Consider the following 23,437-nt stretch of genomic DNA (forward strand, 5'->3'; position numbering starts at 1 on the left):
TGTGGCACATGGATTCATCCATGGATAAACGCTCTTGATTTAGAAAAAAAAGAGAAGTTTTTAAAGCTTGTCTTCCTCGCCCGGAGAACATTGCTTGGAAGTCGGGAGTTTTAGAAAAGCGGCGGCGTGCGCTCTACCAAGCTCCAGCCGAACTGAGGAGGCGGCGAGCGTCTCCCTGAGCGCGTGTGAGAGAAAGAGCCAGAGAGAAGCCCGAGAGTGCGCTTTTCTGTTAATCCACGGTGTTGTGATGCGAATTCCCGTAGATCCCAGCGCCAGCCGGAGGTTCAGTCCGCCTTCCAGCAGCCTCCAGCCGGTCCCAGGGAAGATGAACGACGTGAGCTCTCCGGCCGGCCAGCCGGACGCGGCTGCCGCGGTGCCGAGGCTACGTCCCCCGCATGAGAACCGCAGCATGGCCGAGATCATCGCCGACCACCCGGCCGAGCTGGTGCGCACCGACAGCCCCAACTTCCTCTGCTCGGTCCTGCCCTCCCACTGGCGGTGCAACAAGACGCTGCCTGTCGCCTTCAAGGTGAGCTCATACACAGCAACGCGCTGCTGAACCCGAAGGAATCCCTATAGCAAGTTACCTACCGCCATTAAATGATTAGCTGGCTTTGACTGGAATGTGTTATAATTAGGATCAAAGCGCTGCTTTGAACTACGCGATTAAATGCAATAGGACCTGAACTGATCTGAATTTGGATTCTGTATTCATGCATTTATTAGCCCTGTAAATTGCATTTGACTGAACAGACCTTTACTTCGCTTTTTCTCATCCGTTGTGAGTTATTATGGGTTATTTTTATTTATTTATTGATATATTAAAAAATACAGTTTTTCAAATAGCTTGAATGAGATGCAGCTGAAGTTGATTCAAAAATGTAATTATAGTCAGTTTAACTAGAAAAATTTATTTTAAATTAACTAAGAAGCCACCAGAGTTTTTTAAATTTCATTTCACCACAGAATGTATTATTATTATTATTATTATTATTATTATTATTATTATTATTATTATTATTATTATTATTATTATTATTATTATTATTATTATTATTATTATATCTTTTTTCTACTTGGCTGTTAGTTCCACTTTATTAGATAAATCATATAAGTGTCATTCTTAATTATTAAAATTATGCAAAAACAGACTTGGGGTGGTATCACAGATTTAATACAACATCTTGAAAAAAATGAAAATGAAAATGAAAAAACACATCTAACTAGAACCAAATGTTTTTTATGTAAAACCGAAAAGCAGCAATTATACCTCCTGACATATTTTACGTGCAGCTGTAATGTTCTCTGCAGAATTTAGTTACTTTTATTTTGATTGTGATAATTAGACTTCAGCAAAAATAAAAGTACAGAATAGGCATCCGAGTGTCTCTCTCTCTTGTAAGGCTGCCCAGCAGCTGTTTGAAGCAACAGGTGGAGGAGGGGTTAGGACTTTGTTGCTCCATGCTTCACACAGCCAGAGAGAACTGTATTCGTTCCTGCAGTTTCTTTGGCGTCACAGTAAACGGACGCTACGGTGGAGCGTTTCAAACGGTTTGAGGCAGCAGCTTTTTAAAACCTCTGTTAATCCTGATCCCAACCAGCCCCATGTCTGGTTTTATATTAACAGCTGCTTAAATGATCTTTTACACACTTGAGTTCTTCAAATCGTTTTACAAATAAAATAAAATAAAATAAAATAAAATTACAGCATTAAAAAATAACCACGTTTGTTTACTGCTTCCATATGTTTTAAATTAAAGCACAGGTCTCAATTTTAGCATTTTCAGATGGAGATTAAGCAAGATTACACATCAAAAGCTAAAATAACATAGTAATCATCCTAAAAGGCCTCTGAGAACAATGTTTTTGATATTCCAGGCCCAGGTACTTTTGAAGGCTCAATATTTATTTGCTCTCCTGATAGTTCACAGATAAAGATGAGGCCCTTTTAATTAAACAATTTATTATTCAAAGGAAAGATCAAAGAAACCTCTTCAGTGGAAATGTGTAGCTGAAGCCCCGGCTTGGAATTAAAAGTGACACTTTCTGAAATATAAGTGTTATTTCCCCCGTCGTTATTACGCCGGGGCTCTGTAATCATTGTGGGGCCTTGCTTGTCGCCCTTTTATCTGCATCCAAGAAGCTAAATGATAACACCAGGCCTCTACGCTCAAGATGGTTAACATCATAACATTTATCTTGTTGTCAGAACGGTTCAGCGGGTCAAATTAAACTCATTTATCAACATAATTCGGAGGAGGATGGCATGATGGGAAATGATAAAAGAGGAACTGGTGAAACTGAAAGCGCTCCTCCGTTTTTTGCCCTTTGTTTTTCTTTGTTTTGTCATATCTACTAGATTTGAACGCCTTAAAGAGGCGGAAAGTCAAAACTGAGCTCCATGACAATTCTAGAGTTTCTTCCCTTTGTCTCCTCGGCAGGTGGTCGCCCTGGGGGACATACCGGATGGGACGGTCGTCACCGTGATGGCGGGCAACGACGAGAACTACTCCGCCGAGCTGCGGAACGCCTCGGGCGTGATGAAGAATCAAGTGGCGCGCTTCAACGACCTCCGCTTTGTGGGCCGCAGTGGCAGAGGTGAGGCCTCAGACTCTCTCCGCTTTCTCTCCTGCAGCTCGCAGGGAGCCATTAGGGTTCAGCGGTGTGGATTAGTGGCCACGTTCCCAAAGTGGCAACCGCATAATGATCTCCATAACTCCAGGGGCTAAATCCCACAGCCCATCTCCTTAAGTCTGAGAGGCGAATAGCGTTGCTCCCCGCACACCCTCCCACCCCCCCACCCAGCCTTGCACCCTAAAAACGAGCCGTCTTTACGGTTTATAATCCAGAAGAGGCAGAGCATCTTTTTGAAAACAAAGTTATCTGATGAAATTCAAATAAGCAAACAATTTTCCTTTTTTTTAACACCCCCTTCTTTCACCTTACGTAACCTCGGCACACTTCTGAGCCGTAAACATGCTGGGTAGCGCTGGAGCCCCACGGCTGATCGCTCTCTCCCCACATCCTGAGGCTTGAAACAGACTCCTGTTCAGCCCAATAGCATTCCTGGGATATTTGGCATCACTAAGCGAAACTCTGACAATCGGTCGCTTCTCCCATCACTTCTTAGTAAATCATCTTATTTACAGAATGACACTTGGCAGCTCACAACTTGCTCCCGATTCTCTGGAACATGTTTTGTTTTTTTGTTGTTTTTTTACCCTTTAAAGACTTCAGCTAGCTGTCGACTCAGAGCAAACTGTTCGCAATATAGGTGCCCACGGCGTCTGTGCCCCGACAGTCAAAAAAATAAATAAAGGGAGGAGTCGGGACGAGGAGAGGGTTGTGTGGATGGTGTGCCCGGGTGCCATGGAAACCGGTCCTTGTGTGGCTTTTTTGCTGTGACACAGAATCTAGTAACAGGAAATGACACAGGAGCCAGGAGGGCAGATCAGACTACGAGGTGTCTGTAATGAATACCCCCCAGTGACAGATAAGTACAAGCAGAGGGAACTGATAGCATGTTAGATAGCTAAAAGTCATGCCCAGAGAGGGGGACGGAGCACGACGGGATGGATCGGGATTGATAATTACAGGCCCGATTCTGGTGATGATGGCATGGATGCACCAGACAAGTTATTTAGAGACACTCCGGATAAGATTTTATTTTATGTTTATATTTGAACATGTAATAAAATAGACAAAATGTTGAAAAAAGAAGAGGAAAACCAAAAAAAAAAAAAAAAAGACCAAATAGGGGAAAATGGTGAGATCATTAGGCTTATGTGCTGCTCAGGGAAAGGATATTATTCCTGAATATTGGGAGCACAGGTTCGGTATTCCATATCCCTTTAACATTTTCCCGTCATTGTCACAACATTACAACCACAAACCTCAGGCTATTTCTTTGCGATCTTGTGTGCTAAACATTAACAGCGACTTAATGCAGTAGGAGAAAAGGGCAAATACAATCTGAAAAGTGTTGCATGCTTTTACATTCACCCAAGTCAGTGCATTGCAGATCCACCTTTCACTACAGTAACAGCTGCGAGGCTTTTGGGGTAAGTCTCTACCAGCTTTCCCCACCCATAGGCTGACGTCGTTGCATTTCATTGAGAGCAAAAGAGCTCCCGTTCAGTCAGACTGGATAATGTGAACAGCAAAGTTAAACTCACAGTTGGATTGGACTCCAAACCTATGAATATGCTTTGATCTGAACCACTCCGCCGAAGCTCTGGCTGCATGTTTAGGGTCATCATTGTACTGAATATACAAGTCTTTTTCATCCATCCGGCCTTGTTTAGCTCCATCCACATGCCTTTCAATTTTGACCAGTTTCTCTGCCACTGCTTTAAGACAATGAAATCCCACCACATGATGCTGCCACCGCCATTCTTTACTGTGGGAATTCTGACGCGCTTTCTTCTACATGCGTTCACACCGCTGTGTTCGCTATTTCTCGCGTGAAAAACTCTAAATAGGGGTTCTTTCTTTCTTTTAAGAATGGCTTTCTTCTTGCATCTCATCCAGTGGTCGTGCCAATAGATTTTCCCGCCTGAGCTACCGACCTCTGCAGCTCCTCCAGAGCTAACACGGCTGCCGCTGCTGCTGAACGTTGCTCTCCACGTCCAGCCTGTCAACTTAGGTGGAATACCCTGTCTTTGTAGATTTCAAAAGCCTGCCACACTTTTCAGATTTTATATGAAGAAAAGAAAAAAACGCTTTTATTAGGAGTTTTTTTATGCTTTACCTTGTGTTGGTCTATTGCATGAAATTCAAATGAAACACATCAAAGTTTGTGGTTATAATGTTGCAGAATGTGAAACAGTTTATAGGGAGTCAATACAGAATGGTGATGCAGAGGGTGTCCCGTTTTATCTTGCTGCAACCCATGCCCAAGGATGGAGGTATGCGGGACACCTGCCACTGCTATCTCCTCTCTCCATCTCATCCCAGCTTTGAATGGCCTGTTTACTGAGGTTGTAAAATGGAAGGGAGGAGGGTCGTGCCGACGTGCAGCAGGCTGCGAGTGAATGGGCAGCTGCAGCATCCCCTCGCTCTCTCTCCCCCCCTCCTTTCCGTTTCCCGCTTGCAGCCACGCTTGCACGGCGCGTCTGCATACCTCAGACGTTAGTGTAGCTGCTGACTTGGCTGTTGTGATCTGATTCACAGCATTCCTCGTGCGTGAACATACAAGCACTCAAGCCCAAGGCAGTAACTGCTGGGGATTATCAAGAAAGGAAGTGACTATTAAAATGCCTCTTGCCTACTCACACGGTATTAGAAACGCTTGACAATGAGACGCTGGCTCCTTCAGTCCACTTAGTTCAAAACTAACCAACAAAATCATTCAATATTGCTTTTTGTTAATCCTCTTTAGGTCAAATTTTCCTTTTAATGTGATGACTACCACACTCATGACTTAGGCATGGTTTTAGAGATAAATACCAGACATTGTCTTTGCAGATTCCATATCCTTTGATCTTCTTTGATGTCACCACAGGCAAGAGCTTCACGCTGACAATCACGGTATTCACCAACCCACCGCAAGTGGCCACGTACCACCGAGCTATAAAGGTCACCGTGGACGGACCTCGTGAGCCCAGGAGTGAGTACTGATGCATGCACTTGCAGCACAGTAAGGCTTGCACTAACTGAAAACAACAGGCTTGCAGTTTAGCTTTGTCTTAAAAAGGATGCATCAGTGAGTAACAAAAAGGGAATACAAGTTAAAAGACATGTGAATAACACTTAAGATAAAAAAAAAGGTATGTGCACGACATTTCCTATAATGCCTTTCATCATAAGTGAAACTATGCACCACCAAATTTCCTTGCAAGATCCAATTGTAGATCGGCTTTTGAGTCTTAAAGGGAAGTTGCTGAATTTTCGAATATGTTCTGTGAAGTTATCAGTAATGGTTCCCTTATGCGCTGGGATAAGATGTGTTGCAGTTCATTTGTGGGAAAAATCGAGTGATAAAATGCTAACAGCTAGCCAGAGGGGAACCCTTTAGCTATTTTTAGCTTTCAGCTATTTAAAACAACTCAAACTGGAAGTACTTGCAAACATTTAGTGTCTACACTTTCACCAGAGCAATGCTCAGAACAGAAACGAAGAACGATCTTTCTCAAAAACGGCAACATCCAATATACGCAAACCGAGGCACCTAGAAGATGCAGAGGCTGCCCCCCCCCCCTCGTTTTTTAAAAGTGGGGGAATAAACTGTTGGTTTTGCTGCTATAGTTTTTGACCCATAAAAATCTGATTGTTCATCGCAGTCAGATACATTTACAAAGTCTCTGCTACTTGTCATTAGACCTTTTTTTTAAAAAAAAGAAAAGAAATCATTTCTATATTCTGTCCCACCCTCCTTCATCTCTGAGTTGGCTTCTATCTAGCGTATGTTACAGACTGTACAGCTCTACTTGAAAATAAAAGGCTTTATCTCAGTGTGATCTCTTCGGTTGGATAGTTCACACCCATGGAACCGTACCAACAATGTGTCGATCCAGTCACGCCAGGGTGTAAATTTTGCTGGCAAAATGAACAGAATTCGAACCGACCTCTTAGGTGTTATAACAGTGCTGCGTCTTTCTCCCTCACCTTGAATCAGATAAAATACAGCGGACGATTTGTCACAGCATTGCAAGTGTAGGCTGAAGGCGGATTGGACCTGTGATCCGTCTGCACCAGAACCACGTCGCATGCATCATCAAACACACAGATTGTGCGTCGCTATCACTTGTAGAGAACAGCATCCCATGTCGTTTGAACAATATCCACATGTGAACTGTCTGAATGGGCCCATTATTCACCACAAAAGCAAAACATCAGGGTTGGGATTGCTCAATATGTTTCCAAATTTGCTGAGCCATTTTATAACAAGTAGATGCCAAAATCAACCAGAGCAGTCTCCTAGTCTGACTAGCTATTAGCCGTCCACAACTCTGACTCTTTTTCCCATTAACATCACTTCTCAAATAGAAAAAGCCAGCCTGCAAATACAACACTGTATTTGCGGATATTAACCATCCAGACTTTAACAGGAGACATTTGTTAGGTTGCTGCCATGCATCATTTTACTCCTTCGTCATTCTGTGATGAAACCACCATTTGTTTGTTCCTTTCATTTCATACAACCTTCCCGGGTACAAAATGGGGTCGTCTTCCATAGGACATTTCTATGGGCCAAGAAATGTACCATAGGGTACACCAGGGTGTGTGTTTTTACCCCAATTGTTTTATTTTTTGTTTTTGTTGCACTCATTGTCTGCGGTAAAAAGATGGTAGTTTTGCTTATGCCACTTTAAGAAATATTGCACCACAAAGATGTCGCTTGGAATTATTTTCTTTATCAAAAGTCAATATCTCTAATGTTTCAATTCACCCAAACAGGGACCAAACCAAAAAAAATTATAATTAAATAGGCTACCTTCCAAAGTTTTTAAAGAAATACTATACTACCATAATTAATGTGGAAACATGTTTAACTTCAAATATATGTAAATTGATAAATTTATAGATAGATAAATTGCAATGCTCAAGTACTTGAGCATGAAATGCTTTGTATTAAGATCAACATAGAATGCAATGAAAAAGTAAATTTAGGGGTGCAATTTTGGGATACCACTTAGCGTTATAGTAAATCGCTAAAAAGAAGGGAGGAAGAGAGGAGGAGGAGAGGAAGAACTCTATCAGCTAGTCAGATAAGGGAATATATTTTGATTAACTGTGACAATTTAAAACAATTAAACCTAAGTATGTTCATGCCTGCGGGTGGTAATTAGCTGATAATAATTGTCCAAACTTTTGTGAGAGCTCGTTATTTTTCACTTTTCTAAAATAGAGCACATCCTTATCACTATGCAAAATCAGTCGATCAGCTGTGGGACGTCTCTCCAATTGGGAGCAAAACTTAACCGCGACCTGAGTTTGGCGGTATTAGCTTAGCCTGGAAAAGCCTCTTTAATGCTCCAAGTATAACAGCTTGTTACTAAAAGTTAACTCCATTTTAGGTGGACCCACTTACAAAGTCACAGCTGTGGATGGCAACACAAACATTAGCTGACAAAATAACAAAGAATTGAAAAAAAAAAGTGTAGACATTTAAAATGCGCTGTTTATCCTGTCTGTCTCTATGTTGCCCTGGCAAACTGTCCAGGGTGTATCCTGCCTCTCACCCAATAACCACCGGAGATAAGCACCAGCCCCCCCCCCCCCCCGCCCTCTTCTACGCCACCCAGCACAGATAAGCGGCTATAGACAATGTATGGATGGATGGATGAGTCTCTTAAATGGGCAAAAATCAGCTAAAATGTTGGCCTCTCTCTGAAAATGTCCGAACTAATTTGTTAAGATCCGACGTGATTCATTTGTTTTTCACGATCTGAGCTGTTGGCGCTGAAAACAACAGACTCGCCCTTTAACTACGTTACGGGAGTGGCCCAATGGAGCCAGTTAATAAGATACAAGAAGGTGCTTTAGTTGAAAAGCGATGAAATGTGTAAACCAACAAGCAATAGGATGTTAAATGCAAAAAAATAAAAATAAAAAACTGCATTTACTTTCCTGTCTCTCATGGACGTGAGACAAAGTATTCCTGAAAGGGTACTCTGGGTAGCAGAGTGCTAGCCTCAGCTCATTTTAATGGCCCATATAAAAACAACTGAGGAGGGGAAAAAAAACTTTACTATAGACAGCAGTGCCAACTGGTCTGGCATGCAGCTGTTTCCACAACCCTCCTCCCTATTCATAAAAAAATATATATTCTCATCTCAAGGCGTCTCAATGAACAATATCACATCACAAACAATCCACCCACCCGCCTGCCCGGTCACATATGGCACCAGGACACGGAGGAGCCAGGAGACAGTAGGATTACTACCACCATCACTCAGCGTTGTAGGAAACGTGCGTTTAGTGCCAAAAGAACGCCTCATGCACACTCGACAGTCAGCGCGCTCACAGACATGGCGCCCAGAGACAAAGGCACATGCTTGTCCTCGAGCACGCACGCACTCGCAATCACGCCCACTTCATCCCCACCCCCCCACCCCCCACCTCCCTTTCGCACTCGTGTTTGATCAAAAGCATTTCCTGTGCATCTGCTGTCCCCCGTCAGAGGACTTTCAAACAAGTCTCATTACTTGGTGGCGAGCAGATGGGAGTCGGAACTGGGTTTGTTTAGAAAAAGCCCGAGCTGAATTAAAGACAAGTTAAGTTACTGCAGGAATGATGAATATAAAGTAAAGGGATGCAGGGGTGATAGTTTTTTTTTTTCTATGTGCTTTGTTCTGTTTGGCTAATTTGTTGGTTAAAAAAAAAAAAAGAAAGTAGAAAGTTGTTAAAACGGGCAGAGCTTAGCTTGAGCCTCGTGACAGCCCAGAGTGTTGCAAAAAAGATTTGTGCCCGTTAAACTTTTTCACATCGTGTCATGTTTCAGTCAAAATCTTTTCTTTATGGGGTTTTTTTTATCTGAAAGACCAACACAAAGTAGTGCATAATTGTGAGATGGAAGAAATTCATGTTCACAATTAAAATGTGGTGTGCGTTTCAGTTCAGCCGCTGCGTCATTACCGCTGTTGGCTTCACTCACAGCTGGTAAAGGCCTATCAGCTTTGCACATCTAGTGACTGAAAACTTAACCCATTGCTTATTGCAAAACAACTCTAACTCCATCAGATTTGATACAGAGCCTCTGAACGCACATCTCTGAGTTTTACCAAATATTTCCAGTGGTCCAGACTAACATGCTTCGATCTAATCACCACAGTCTCAGTTCTTCACAGCCTCTGACAGAGTCTCTATCAGTGTGGGCCTTTATTTAGCTCCGCCCACTCGGCCCCTGTCCCTGCTTGAGAAAGAGGTCCCTACAGCGTAATGCTCCCACCACCATGTTTTCCCATGGGGGTGCCTTGTTCAGAGAGATGCGCAGTGTTAGCTTCCAGCCACACACAGCGTTGTGCATGTAGGCCAACAAGCTGAACGGGGGTCTCTGCTGAATCCTGTGTGCGCCGCATGGCTTTAGGCAAAAGCTAACAGGACCTCTGATGGCTCACTCTCTACGACGGCTTTCGTTTTATCTCACTGCCTATTCCGTCCATGATTGATTGTTGTTCTGTCATCCCTCGGTAGGTTTGTGATGTCGCTTTATGTTGTTTTAAACGTCTCCTTCACTTTCTCCCTGACCGAGCGTTTTTTTTTTTTTTTTCTTCTCTCGTCGTGTTGTTTGTTCCCAAATGTTCTCTTTTAAACCTTCGAGGCCTCCAGAGAAAAGCGATATTTACAAAAGCGATTCAGTCGCATACAGCCCGACTAATTAGGTGACCTCTGAAGGCGGTTGGCTGAACTGGATTTCATTTAGGGATAGCAGAGTAAAAAAAAAAAAAAAAAAAAATCAAAACAGAAGAATAGAAAAATGCAAACCACACGTTCAGATGCTACCTTGTAAACAATGGTTTTAAAAAACACATCGTTTTCTTTTCACTTGATGATCTTGCTGTGGTTTGTGCCGGTCTCTCAAATGAGATCCCAGTAAAATGTTTTAAAGTTTGCGGTCATAACGTGACTAAACGTCAAAAGGCTTTGGGGAGTACGAAAACTTTCGCAAGGCTCCGTAATTGAATCATAAAGACTGTGTCATCCTACATAACCCCTGAACCTCTTTGCTTTGCTGTTAAGTGGTAAGAATTACCATGGTGGTATAATTTACCCAGAAACTAAAGCCAGGACACGTATCCCTCTCAGGGGTCATTACGCTGAGGTCTAAGGGTGGCAAAACACACATGTGCCCTCTCCTCCGGACCCACCCCCTCCTTTTTTTGGGGTTTTCAACGCCGGCTCCTTGAGCTGAGAGCAGAGGCTGTCTCCAGCGGTGCGATTCTATCTGTGAACGCTTCATTGAGACATGGGGGGCTTTGTCAGCCATTACAGCTCTTATTTTGTGTTAAACGAGCGGGTAATTAGGAGGCCTGTAGTACATGGGGCCCCTGCAGGGAGGGGTCAGTGCAGCAGAGGAAACAGTAGGCTGTCTTAGGGTTGACATACACTGGCACTTTATGGCTCGCTGCTGTCAAAACACTGTGTTGTTTCTGGGAAAATAGGTTGACAATAACCCTGGATTTCAGCATGTGGTCTGGGCTGGTCTGAAAAAAAAAAAAAAAGAGAACATTCCTGATTTCATTTTATTGATTTTTACGTTAACACGTTGCAGTTTTATTGGCTTTTTATTAATAGCTCACTTGGTTGTGGGTGTCTTTCCGGAAGGACATTTTGTCTCCATGTTTGATAAGCCTTATGGTTGCCATATGAGTCCTCCCGACGGATGTGATTTCCCCCCACATGCCCCCCCCACATCTAATATCTGTGGGGGAATAAAGTGGGACCACCCGTGAATGAATGGGGGGCTGGTACCGCTGCGCAGTCGAGGCCGAGTTAATTAATTGCACGGTCAGAGTGATGAATATTAGCGGGGCTTTGTTTAAAGATCTGTGGTGTGAGGTTTACAGCATGCACGTGTGTGTGTGTGTGTGTGTGTGTGTGTGTGTGTGTGTGTGTGTGTGTGTGTGTGTGTGTGGCTATGGTAAACGGTTAGTCGGTCCCCTTGGCCACTAAACTATTAGCAGGAGGCTAACTTGGTTTCTGTGGCTTGCATTGTCCTTAATGGATCGACAGCTCTTGGTTACCCTGCGGTTTGCCACTGCACCCAACAGCTCACGTGTGTGTGTGTGTGTTGGTGTGTGTACATGCATATGCAGATATGATCTGCAAAAGCGTGCAAGTCTGCGTTGGAGCTCCGTGCGCACCGTGCCGTTTTTTTTTGCAGGGTAGAGAGAGCGTGTTATGGGTGTCATTAGTCTAGTGCAGCCACAGTTCAGATTTGGAGCAGAGCTAATAGGCCTCATTAAATGTCATTTCGAGCTAATAGACAGGGAGTGGCTGTTTAAACCAATATGCTTTTATAGGTGGCTCTGTCTCCTCTCAGCTGCTCCTGATGGTGGCTGCGGCCAGCTGAGACAAACTTCCTGAGTGATTATAGTGGAGCTGCAATAACACAATAAACAAGGCTTTCTGTCCAAACCCACTGTTCTCATTAGAGTTAATTGATCACAGACTGACAGAGAAGGTGACAAAAGCCCGCGGTGGCATCCATCACAGTCAGCCCTCCTCCTGGTCGTTGCGCCTGCACGGCCGGGGCGAGAGTTTGTGTTGTGCGTCAGCGTTTGGAGGTTCGTGGTCACATCCATCTTTGCTGCCTGGCGTTTGAACAAGCCGGGTCTCGGGGCTTCTGGGCTTGGGGGACCGGGTTGTGTTTTGGTTCGGTTTTGGTCAGGGTGTTAACAAGTCTGGTGCGGCGGCCCTGGTTACTTACAAGCCTGTAGACAATATTAGTGGTTCAGGAGACCTGTCTGCCAAGCCAAAAAAAAAAAACCCTGTGACACACATCCACATACTCACAAAGTCACTGGACTTGTATGCGCATATGTCTTGATTTCTTTAGCATCACCGCAGCTTCATTTTTAGATGCAAATTCCTGCAGGGCTCAAAGATTAGAACTAAAACATACCTTTATGTGAGTCAATAAACCAAATTTTACAGGAAACATTTTTTCAATCTTTCGAATCAAAAGACAAGTCAAAATTAAAACCACAGGATGGTGTATCAAAATGTATGTATGCTTCAACATGACATGCTAGATGGCTGCCGTTGACTTCCTGGAGGTCAGTTACAGTGCTTTGCCAAAGTATTCACACCCCTTTGCGCATTTTTACAATGTGTTCCATAACAGAAACAAGCTTCAATGTATTTTAACTTGTCTGACCAACACAAGTAGTACAAGCGCACCATGGCAAACCACCATGGTTGTTCACCCACACTGACAGGCAAGAAGAAAATGAATCAGAAAAGAAGTCAGGGTAACTCCGGAAGAGCTCTGTTGCTCAGATGGGAGAGTTTCTCAACAGGACAGCTATCAGTCCTACACTCCATAAATGGAGCCTTTTTTTTTAGAAGAGTGGCAAGAAGAAAGCTGTTATTGAAAGAACATCAGAAGAAATCCCATTTGCAGTGTGCCTCAGGCCATCTAGGGGACACAGCAATCCAATGCATAAAGTCGCTTTGAACTTTTTGGCCTAAATTAAATCGGGAGTCTGTGTTGAGGGTGAACTTCTCATTGTGTAAAAAGGTAGTGGCAGCATCATGCTGTGGGGAGGCTTCTATTCAAGAAGGGCAGAGTAGCTGGTCAGAGATGATGGGGAGATGGAGGAAGTCGAATGAAGGGCAGCCCTGGAATAAGACTTGGTAGAGATTAAAAAACTTCAGAATAGATGTTTTAAGAAGCTATCCAGCCAAGCTGACACAACCTGAGCTGTTTCAAAAAGAAAAATATTTTATTTTTAGTGTTGGTCAGTCACACGGTGTTGCCAAAAATCTTATTGAAGTTTGTGATCATAACATGAAAATATCTATTATAAGTGTTACTAATCCTTCATTTAAAACAGGTAGTCTGATTGAAACACGAGTTCTCGTGCACAGAGGAGACCTGCAGGGGCCTCAACAGTTCGAAAAAGTACTGTAGACTCAGTCAAAGCAAACGAAACCCAAACGTCCATATTATTCTGCTTTAAATACAAATGCAGCTTAAGCCCAGACAATGCATGAACACAAATAATAACAGCGAATCAAACCAGTTTTTCTATTTCTTGGTAAGGGAGAAAGAATTACAGTACTGATTCATTTTCACAGAGCATGACTTTTGAGCTATTTTCTTTGTGGCTGAATTGAAAGGGCGAAGGTAAACACCTAATGATGCTTTACATACCACTTTCTAAATTGACTGTGGTAATTGTTTATCTAACACAACAGGACTTTAAATCCTTCATTCTGGAGGGGGAAAAAAAGCAATAACAGCTTCTAATTTCTGGTTCGTTAAAACCCAACACAAAGTACTGATGAGCCTTTGTTCATACCTTTCTAAAGTTAGGTTAAAGCTGTCAGTAATAGTATGGGCTTCTCTCCTCTAAGCTAAAGGGATGGAGTTATTTTTAAAGTTGAACCTGGAGATAAAAGTGAGAATACTGCGTTTCTCGTGCTTGGAACAAGGAAACCGAGAAGTAAGTAAGAAAGTAAAGTGCATTTATTAAGCGCCTTTCACTGACAGTAACCAATAAAACAGCAATTAAATTTGCCCAGGCACACAAACAATTATTTATTTATTAACAAATGTATTTATTATTTTATTTATACACAAAACTTTGCCAAATGATTCATTTATTTTAGTCCAAAGAGTATCACACACACTCGACAGTGTATCTGCGATGGCGAGTACCTTCACAGACGCTTAATTGCATACAGGGATTTTTAGATGATATCAGTTTCATTTAAACAAATTAGATACAGGAAAGAAACCTCTTTTATGTGCACGGTTGTTGTGTCTGCAGCTGCGTCGGGCGGTCTGTGGAAGAAAAAGGGGGAAAAAAAAAAATGTTTATTTAATCCAGGTAATTACAGAGGATTCCAAAAGAATCACCTTTGTCCCGAGGCTTCAGCCGTAGCAGATTTTCACAATGGGAACCGGACAAATAAAACTCACCCAAACATCAGAAGGAAAAGAAATCAAAAAGCGGGACCGAGAGAGGGAGGAGGAGGGTTGAAACAAGAGGAAAATACTCCAGGCTTTTCCCAAGGCAGCCAGTCACTTGAATGTCTTATGAAGTTCCTTGAAGAGGCGCCAAGACTCCTACAACACAGAATTGTTCACAGAGAGGGCAAGACAAAGAGGAATACAGAAGAATAAAGAGACACAAAGTGAATCATAAAGAGATAATGACAAAAAGACTATGTCTGGATCTGGTTTCGCCCGGAGCTACACCAAAATAAAAACATCTCTCAGATTTGTTTTCCCCCCGGTTCTGAGTCAAAACACTTTAATGTGAGCAGAAAGGTGCAGAGGGAGCCTGTCTGAAAAACCGCACACAAGCCAAACGGTCTGCCTGCTCTTTAAACTTTGTACAGTATTGTACAAATGTGTATAAAGTGTGTTGAATAAATGTATGGCCTTTGGGAGTTGCTGTGCATGTGTGTGTGTGTGTGTGTGTGTGTGTGTGTGTGTGTGTGTGCCCTTCCCTCGCCTGGCTAGCTTCCTCCAGGCTGGAACGCACGGACCACACAGGCGGCTGGCAGCGCTCCACGACAGCCTGGCTCCCTCTTTCTCTTTTTCCCCCCTTCTCTTTTTCGCTTGCAGCCTCGTCTTCCACACCTCCTTTCTCATCTCACTTTTTTTTTTTGCTCCTTCCTATTTTTCTCTCTTCAAAATAATAAAAAAAAAGAAGTCCTCCCTCCTCCGTCCTCATCCCCCCGCCCCATTCCTTGCTTAAAATCTAGACCCCCACGGCGGATAGGCGTTCTGGACGGCACCGGCTCGCCGTTCCACCGCGGCCGCCACGCTCTGCCAGTTTCAGATTGCCACCTGAAATAATTCATTGCTCCTGAGCGCCCATAAAAACAACATGGCCACTGTGAGAGCGTCAAATAAAACGTTGAAATATGGGGCCCGTGCATTCATTCATCAGATTTACCGTTCTGCCGTGAGGCGGGTGACACAGACGCAAACAGAGCAAACAGTGACTGGCTGATTCAACCCCGGCTCCGTGGAGGAGGGGCGGGGAACTCTGAATCTCAGCCCCCTAATCACACATTCATCCAGACTCACCAAGCGATCATAAAGGCCTCAGCAGAGGGCATGATGGGACACCTAATTCGTAAATGATCCCATTTATTCTTTATTCTCTGGCACCGAGCGTTTTCTTCGCACGTTTTTTGATGAGAGGAAAATGTCGACATGTGCGAAGCGATGGGTGGATGAGTGTGTTCACACGTTTTTGGACCATTGCCTTCTTTAGGAATAAAACCATTTATGTTACTGGGAGTGTTTGATACTGACTAAAGATATTTTTCACCATAGCTTTTCCCATGTTCCCGATCATTTGACGACAATTTCTTGTGGATCCCAAGTCACAATATATTGTACATATCAAAAATATCTTTAGATATATTACCATAAAGTTTGAGCAAATTCAGTTCAATTCAATTTTATTTATATAGCGCCAATTCATGAAACATGTCATCTTAAGGCACTTTACAAAATCAAGTTCAATCATATTATACAGATTGGGTCAGATTATACAGATTAGTCAAAAATGTCCTATAAGGAAACCAGTTGATTGCATCAAAGTCCCGACAAGCAGCATTCACTCCTGGGGAACCGTAGAGCCACAGGGAGAGTCGTCTGCATTGTCCATGGCTTTGCAGCAATCCCTCATACTGAGCAAGCATGAAGCGACAGTAGAAAGAAAAACTCCCCATTAACGGGAAGGAAAAACCTCCAGCAGAACCGGGCTCAGTATGAACGGTCATCTGCCTCAACCGACTGGGGGTTAGAGAAGACAGAGCAGAGACACAACAAGAGAGACAAAAAAGCACAGAAGCACACTTTGATCCAGGAATCTGTTCTACATTAGATGGTCTTTGATTATTGACCAACCTTTATTCGTAAAATATTCATTACTGTAGACTATCATACGTTTATAAGGAGATCATCTTGGATCGAATAGGTTCTTTGACCTAAACTTCAACAATAAACCCAGAGCTGCATCAACTAGAAAAAAAAAAGGCTTACGAATGATATCACAGGCATTTTTTTCTTTACATTCTAGACGCGAACACCCAAAACTATAAAACTGAAGAGAAAAGAAAAAGATGGAGCAGCGGGGGACTTACTTATTGTAACACGGCCATGAACAATTGTTAAGCATTGACTCTGCCTTCTGTAGTGGTGGAAACAACGTCTTGTTATCGTAGCGACGTCACATTACCACTTCTTGCACGCCTGACTTATCGTGCTGGGCCCAGAAGTTGGATCTCTGCAAACAGGAATGCTGGAGTTGTTGTACAAGTAGGAGGTGAAACTGGTTTGTTATGATGCCATCTGTCACCCTAATCACCTTTCTGCTGAGCTGGCAGACTGGCCTGGTGTGTTCAGCATCCTTCTTGAAGCTAGACGGTCGCCGTGTGAGAGACTGAACAACCTCTAACGAGGAAGACCTAGCTAGCAGTCTGTTAGCTAGCAATCAAATAGCAAAGACAATGTAGAATGAACTTGGTTGTAGAACGCAAGCGTTTATTGCAGTTTAAGTTCTTCAATACAATAATAAAAACAAGTTGCGGTGGGCCCTCTGTGCCCAGTCTGTGACTGGTAATGTATTTCGCAACCAAAGCTTTTTCCAAGGAGAAAAAAGTAGTTTTTCTTGTTTGCAAAGGAAATACTTAGCTGTCTTTCACCCAGCTGACGGGTAGTGTGCAGTAAAAGGTTGATGTATGCTCCATGCGACCAGGAAAACCTCTACTCCTGCCATCACCTTCTCTGGTTTCTCATTAAAAGGACTTCAGGACTGTAGGAAAAGAAAACACGGAACATTATAGTGTTGTGGTGCAAGTATGAGCGGTGGTACTGGTGGGTGAGATTTTGGTATCAACTATTGACCAATCCTTAGCTGTTATGTACAGCCAAAAAGTTAAGTAGTCCAAGCCCTTTTATCTTTGCTTTAAACAGATACTTTGCTACTTAAATTGCAAATGACCTTTCCCTTATTGTAGCTACGATGAGAAAAAGTTTGGGAAATTTTATATCAAACATGCAGAGTAAACAAATAAAGATATATTTCCTTTTAATGACAACAAAGGGGAAAAGTCCAACTCATTGACTGCTTTAAAAATGTCTTGACAATAAGTCGGAGTGTAGGTAATATTAGCGATTTTGAAAATGTAGCTTTGTGAAACCTAGGTATTACCTGATACCGATAACCAGGCTCTGCTTAATTACTATTAAGAAAGAGCAAGCAAGTTCATATTGTGTGATATTTAAAAAAAAAAAAAAAAAAAAAAAACGTAATATCTAAGTGGATGCAGACAACAGTGCTTAGACTGTTTGAATGGGTCTTGAGATAAAAGAACAATAATTCAAAGAGTTTGAAACAGGTTTATTAATTTTTTTACTCAAAACCAAATTTTTTTCCCCCTTCTCTCCTCGTTTTGAAGGGTTTATGAAGACATTGGCTATTAAAGAGTCAACCATACATTTTAAAACCCATGGAAATGAAAATAATGTTTTGTTTGTTTAATTCGGACACAACATGGACTCATTTCATATCATTTCTTTTTTGCTATGCTTTGCAATCCTGGTACTGGCTGAAATAGCATGTTTTTGTGAACGAAATTTAGCAGGAGGGACATAAATCTTCCTGTCTTGTTCTTGGAAAGAAACCAAATAGGCTTGTTTTACCCATTCGCATCCAAGATTTATAACATTTTAAGCTGCGAAACCTGGAATGTTTGAAAAAAAATAGGCAGATACAGAAAATCCAGCACAGCTTGCTCGCTAAAAGCACTGCACCGTATTTAAGAGATACCCTGAGCTGAGGCACATGAGAGACAAGTCATTTGCTGGAGATTTCTGAGCTCAGGATCAGATTCATTCGAATGCGGCCATTAATCATTGAGGACTTGTATTCTGTTGCCTGCTTGCTTTAAGCAAGAGTTATCAGATCAACAGCTGAGAGTTGAATCCAGACATAAATCTCTGGGACGGCTAAAACAATACTATTCTAGGATCAGTGTACAGTGATCCGAGATACAATCTAAATAAGTGTTATTTACCCATTATCAATCCTGCTTTTGTCTCCATCTATGTGCGCCTGTGTGTGTGTGTGTGTGTGTGTGTGTGTGTGTGTGTGTATGACCCAACCGTGCCAGTGTCAATGAGTACTTGTGCAATGATGCTCTTGTGCAAATTTTCATGATCGTATGTCCAGACATTTCCATCGTTTTTTTTTGTTTTTTTTTCCCCCTTCACAAGAGTGTGTTACTGTGTGTGTTCAAGTTGCTCACATCTGGTCTGAATCTGTCCGTGTTTCCGGCCGCTGGCTGGGCAGGGAAGTGGCAGGCGCTATCGAAAATCTCTGCTGTTTTCGCAGGGATGATGGGAATCTCAGGGACTTTCCCTAAGGCAGTGAAATCATCCGCTTTTCCCGCTCCTTTAAATACCCCCAGCTCATTCCTCCGCCCAGCAAGGGTTCCGATAAAACAGCTGAGTTGTCTTGTGTTTGGCAACTGTTGTCCTCTAAAAGGTATAATTAACTCATGAAAAACTGTATTTACTGTCAAGGCTTGCTAAACTAATGCACTTGAGGTCTTGAGGTCTGGCTGGTGTAGATTGGTGCTTAATGTTGTTGTTGACATCTTCCCCTCCTGCAGTTTGTAAAAGATGCGCTTTGTTTCAACTGGGATTCTGTTTGTGTCCAAATATGTGACCTTACAACCTGATAGACCTGGAAGTAGATTACCAAAAAAAAAAAAAAAAAAAAAGCACTAAACACCCAGAAGAAATACTCTGATCTGGGCATAATTTGGTTCCCCTGCAGACTAAGATAGGTTTAAATCCGAGCACAGGAAGACAGATGCCAAGATTTTGTTAAAACAATGAGTGAAAATTAGTAGGCATAGAGCAGGGGTGTCAAACATACGGCCCACGGACCGGATCCGGCCCGCCGAACAATTTACTCCGGCCCGCTGTCTAAATGGATTGTCATTATTCAAAAAAATATTAATAATAATAATATATACATTTTTTTGTGTGTGTCCTGTCTGGCAATGTGGCGATAAGAATTGTTGTCGTAATGCCAAAAAGAGTTCATCAGATTTGACTTTCACAAGTGGAGCAGTACTGCTTTTGCCATAGTGCTCCGCTTGATTTATGAATGTGAATAGTTTTATTATGATTCATTCTGGAAATAGCTCAAATGATATGGACACTACAGTGGGAAAGTAGGAGAGGAAAGGAAGAACAAGAAGAAAAAAAGAAAAGGTGAAAGAAAGAGGAGATAAAAGGAAGAGAATGATAAAACAATTATTGAAAAAAACATGTACTTTGTTTAATTAAAAATCTGCAGTTCCTATATGGTCCACGAGGGGCGCTGTGTTATAATCATCAGATGGTAGCACTGAGCTTCAGATGTGGAAAATTGATTTGAAATCATTTCTTAATGTTTATCTGTTTGATGTATTTTGTCATGCAGGGCAGTGTTTTTAAGTTCCAAAAAATGTGAATAAATGTTTTTCAACATTGTACAATCACTGTGATCAGTTCTTATGCATAATGCACAAGTAAATGTTTAACTGAGTAAAAGTATTGTTGAAATTGCACATACTTTTCTTAAAAACGCTGAGGTTATTCATAATATATTGTGTAAAAGTGAAATTCACTTAATATAAAAATCAACAACAAGTCCACTTTTATTAGTTCTATTTAATCTTGCAATGAGTTTACTCGTGTGGCCCTCTTGAGATTAGATTAAGCTGTATGCGGCCCCTAAACCAAAACGAGTTTGACACCCCTGGCATATAGAGGATGTCTTGCGGGTTCATTAGATAACAGGCATTACCAGTCCTTAGAGTTTCAAAGGGGCTGACATGGGTTGTCTTGTCAGGTTCCATAGCTGAACTTCATCTCCAGCATCTTTGGTACTGCCATCTTTTATTTACTGGGGTAAAAAGTTATCTTAAAATACTTTTTTTTTTAAATGTTTTTGACTTTCTTGCTCTGCCTCTGAATAATGAATTACTTTCATTTGGAGTGTGTTGAGTAGTCTTGGGATCCTGTGGCCTTTAATTTTGGGGTTTAAGGTTTAAAGAAGCAACAGTATCCCGTCTGACCTTTCCTATGAATGATTCATAGAAGCCATCGAGCTGACTTCTCACTTAACTGTAATTATTTACAGTGACAGCAAATTGAACGTGTGCAGCTCAGACATTTGCACGTCACTGCACTGTCTAAATACCACCTTTGTATTTTGGGATCCCCCTGAAAGACGCTGCAGTCCAAGATCCTCTCTAACTGTTTCACCATTTGTTGCACTCAGCCCTCCTAATGGAGCCCGTGTCGCCTGACTGGTTCAGAGTTCTTAATTTACTGGTCATTGGGGGTCTCTTCCTCACCCTGTCCTCCTCCTACTTGTGTCTGTCCCCCTCATCTCACTTGGACTTCTTTGGCTATTTATTTCCATCACCGGGAGACAGACTGCACACAAAGCCTACACTGTGTCCCAGGGCTTTTTCAGGACAGAAACTCAGCCTGTTGAAAATGGAAACGCTATGATTGACCAGGCATGGCTTACACGGAGGAATGAGGAATGCCAGGACATGAATAAATTATCCGCTGCAATGATAGAGAAACACTGTTAATGAAGTATGAAAACGAATTGCCACTGAAACCATATATTTACATACACTGTAGAAAACGGCATTACCTTGTTTTCTGTCTGTCGGAGATTAAATCAGGCTAAACCTTTCCGGATTTCAAGTCAGTTAAGATACACGCCAGAAGACCACAGCTAAAGGCACTGTAAATGCTCAACGAAAATACTAACAGAGTCTCATTATCCACAGTGTAATAAACCATGAGTGGGCTGAAAAGTCACTCAGAACTGAAGAGGCCACAACTCCAAAAGCAGCATAAAAACCTTGATTACAGTTTGTAAGCGCTCATGGAAAAAGAAAAATTTCTGGGAATATATATATATATATATATATATATATATATATATATATATATATATATATATATATATATATATATATATATATATATATATTATATATTATATATATATATAGTTTGCACCAAGAAAACCGGAGGATAACACTAATGAAATTACGCCCTCTCTGTCCCATCAATGGTTCCCAATCCCACTGATTCGTTGTAGCAGGGCTTGGTGTCCAAGTTGTTCCATGGTGAAATCATTTGTTGCAAAGAATGAGATGGTTTTTAATAGCATATCTGAGGCTGAAATAATGTGGTGTTGCAGACATGGAAAAGTGCCATGTTGCAATGGTCAGCGCCGAAAGAATTGAGTCTTGTCCTTTTGCATTTATTTACCCATTAAAGAGTAAAGAGTCAGCCGAAGTTTGGAAAGCAGAATATGATATGCAACTAAGCTCCTCAGCCAGGATGTCAGTGATATATTTTGGTAAACAATTTTTTTCCACCTCTTATGATGCATTTGAAATACAAATGATGACTGTCTTTGAAAGCAGCCCCTTTTTTTTCCTTTTTTTTTTTTTTTGTTTATCCTCATGTCTGCTCTCCTCAACACCCGCTCTGAGTTGTAGGTGTATTGCCAGGCCTTTGTTCCCAGCCCTGGCTGTAGGCAGGTTGGGCAGGATTCTGAAGTAGCTCGCTGTTTCTGCTGGAGCCAGCTGGAGCTCAGCCAAACACAGCAGGAGTTTTCGCTCTCCTCTGTTTGATATTTACTTAACCGCCTTTAAAGAGGAACTAGTTGCAAGACCAGACAGACATACTGACAAAATGCTGTGTCGGTGCTGAAAGAAACTTTGTGTGTTTGCGTGTGTGCGCACACACACACACGCCTCTCATAATACCCCACCTTTACTAAACTGTAGTCCACGCCTGGCCCATGGCCTGGGAAGAATTGATTGGGTTCTCACTGCAGGGTTGATAGAGAAATAGAATAGGGCTGGGCTCAGAAAAAGAGAGTGTGCTTTGTCTGGCATGTTGTCGCTTACCGTGTATGGGTTATCTTAGACGCTTAAGATCATTCCTATTCAAACACATCAAAATGTTTTTATAATAACCAAGAGAAGATACAATGAAAACATTAGCAATCATCTCTAATTCCGTAGAGTTTGAAGCTTAGAAATATTTCTTAGCTGAGAAAAATAGTTTCTGATTCTTAATCCACGAGAATGGCACTCCAATGGCAGGGCAGAATCCAAAATAATACCAAGGTTTCTGGGCATTGGCTGGACAGAAGAAGCCAATAAACCAAGGTATTGTTTTCTTTCGGTTACTCAGTTGCAGCTGCAGTTATTAGGAATTCTGTCTTCTTAGGGTTAACCTGCTACGGGTTAAACTAAAAACAAAATGAAAACAGTTTATCAAGGACGACCACTGTGACTATTCAATTGGCTTAAATGAACAGTAGAACTGAATATCATCAGCATAGAAATGATAAGACACATCAGACAACCGCCTGCTTATTTGGCCCGGGGGTGAAATACACAACAAAACGAGGACACGTCCCAAGACTTAAGGTGCATTCACATTAGCGATACACAGTCACTCGCCTGCACGCTATCTAGTGACGCTTTCACTTCACTGCCACTCCAGCCTTGCCACTCACTTTTCTCCAGGTTTACTCTTCTCTGCACTTGTCTTGGTAGTAACAATTGGTTGAATCATACAACTCAGGCCACTATCAGCTTGTCTTCCATGTTGAATGAAAATGCTTGGTCTCTGCCGCAGTCTTTCGCCCCACGTCACAGCCACATCCAGTTCTTGATTGGTTGTCGCGGCGTGATAAGA

General features: G+C 42.2%; 1 protein-coding gene across 1 annotated transcript in view; it reads left to right on the forward strand.

Annotated features, from left to right (window-relative positions):
• Positions 1-247: 247 nt before the first annotated feature.
• Positions 248-23,437, forward strand: part of runx2b (RUNX family transcription factor 2b) — a gene marked incomplete at its 3' end in the record, with an annotated part of 34,102 nt that continues 10,912 nt past the window's right edge. Inside the window, 3 exon segments of the mRNA NM_001309972.1 lie at positions 248-529; positions 2,442-2,598; positions 5,504-5,608. Of these exon segments, the coding sequence (NP_001296901.1) occupies positions 248-529; positions 2,442-2,598; positions 5,504-5,608 (544 nt within the window).

This window comes from Fundulus heteroclitus, chromosome 15, assembly GCF_011125445.2.
Source record: "Fundulus heteroclitus isolate FHET01 chromosome 15, MU-UCD_Fhet_4.1, whole genome shotgun sequence".
Classification (NCBI taxonomy): Eukaryota; Metazoa; Chordata; class Actinopteri; order Cyprinodontiformes; family Fundulidae; genus Fundulus; species Fundulus heteroclitus.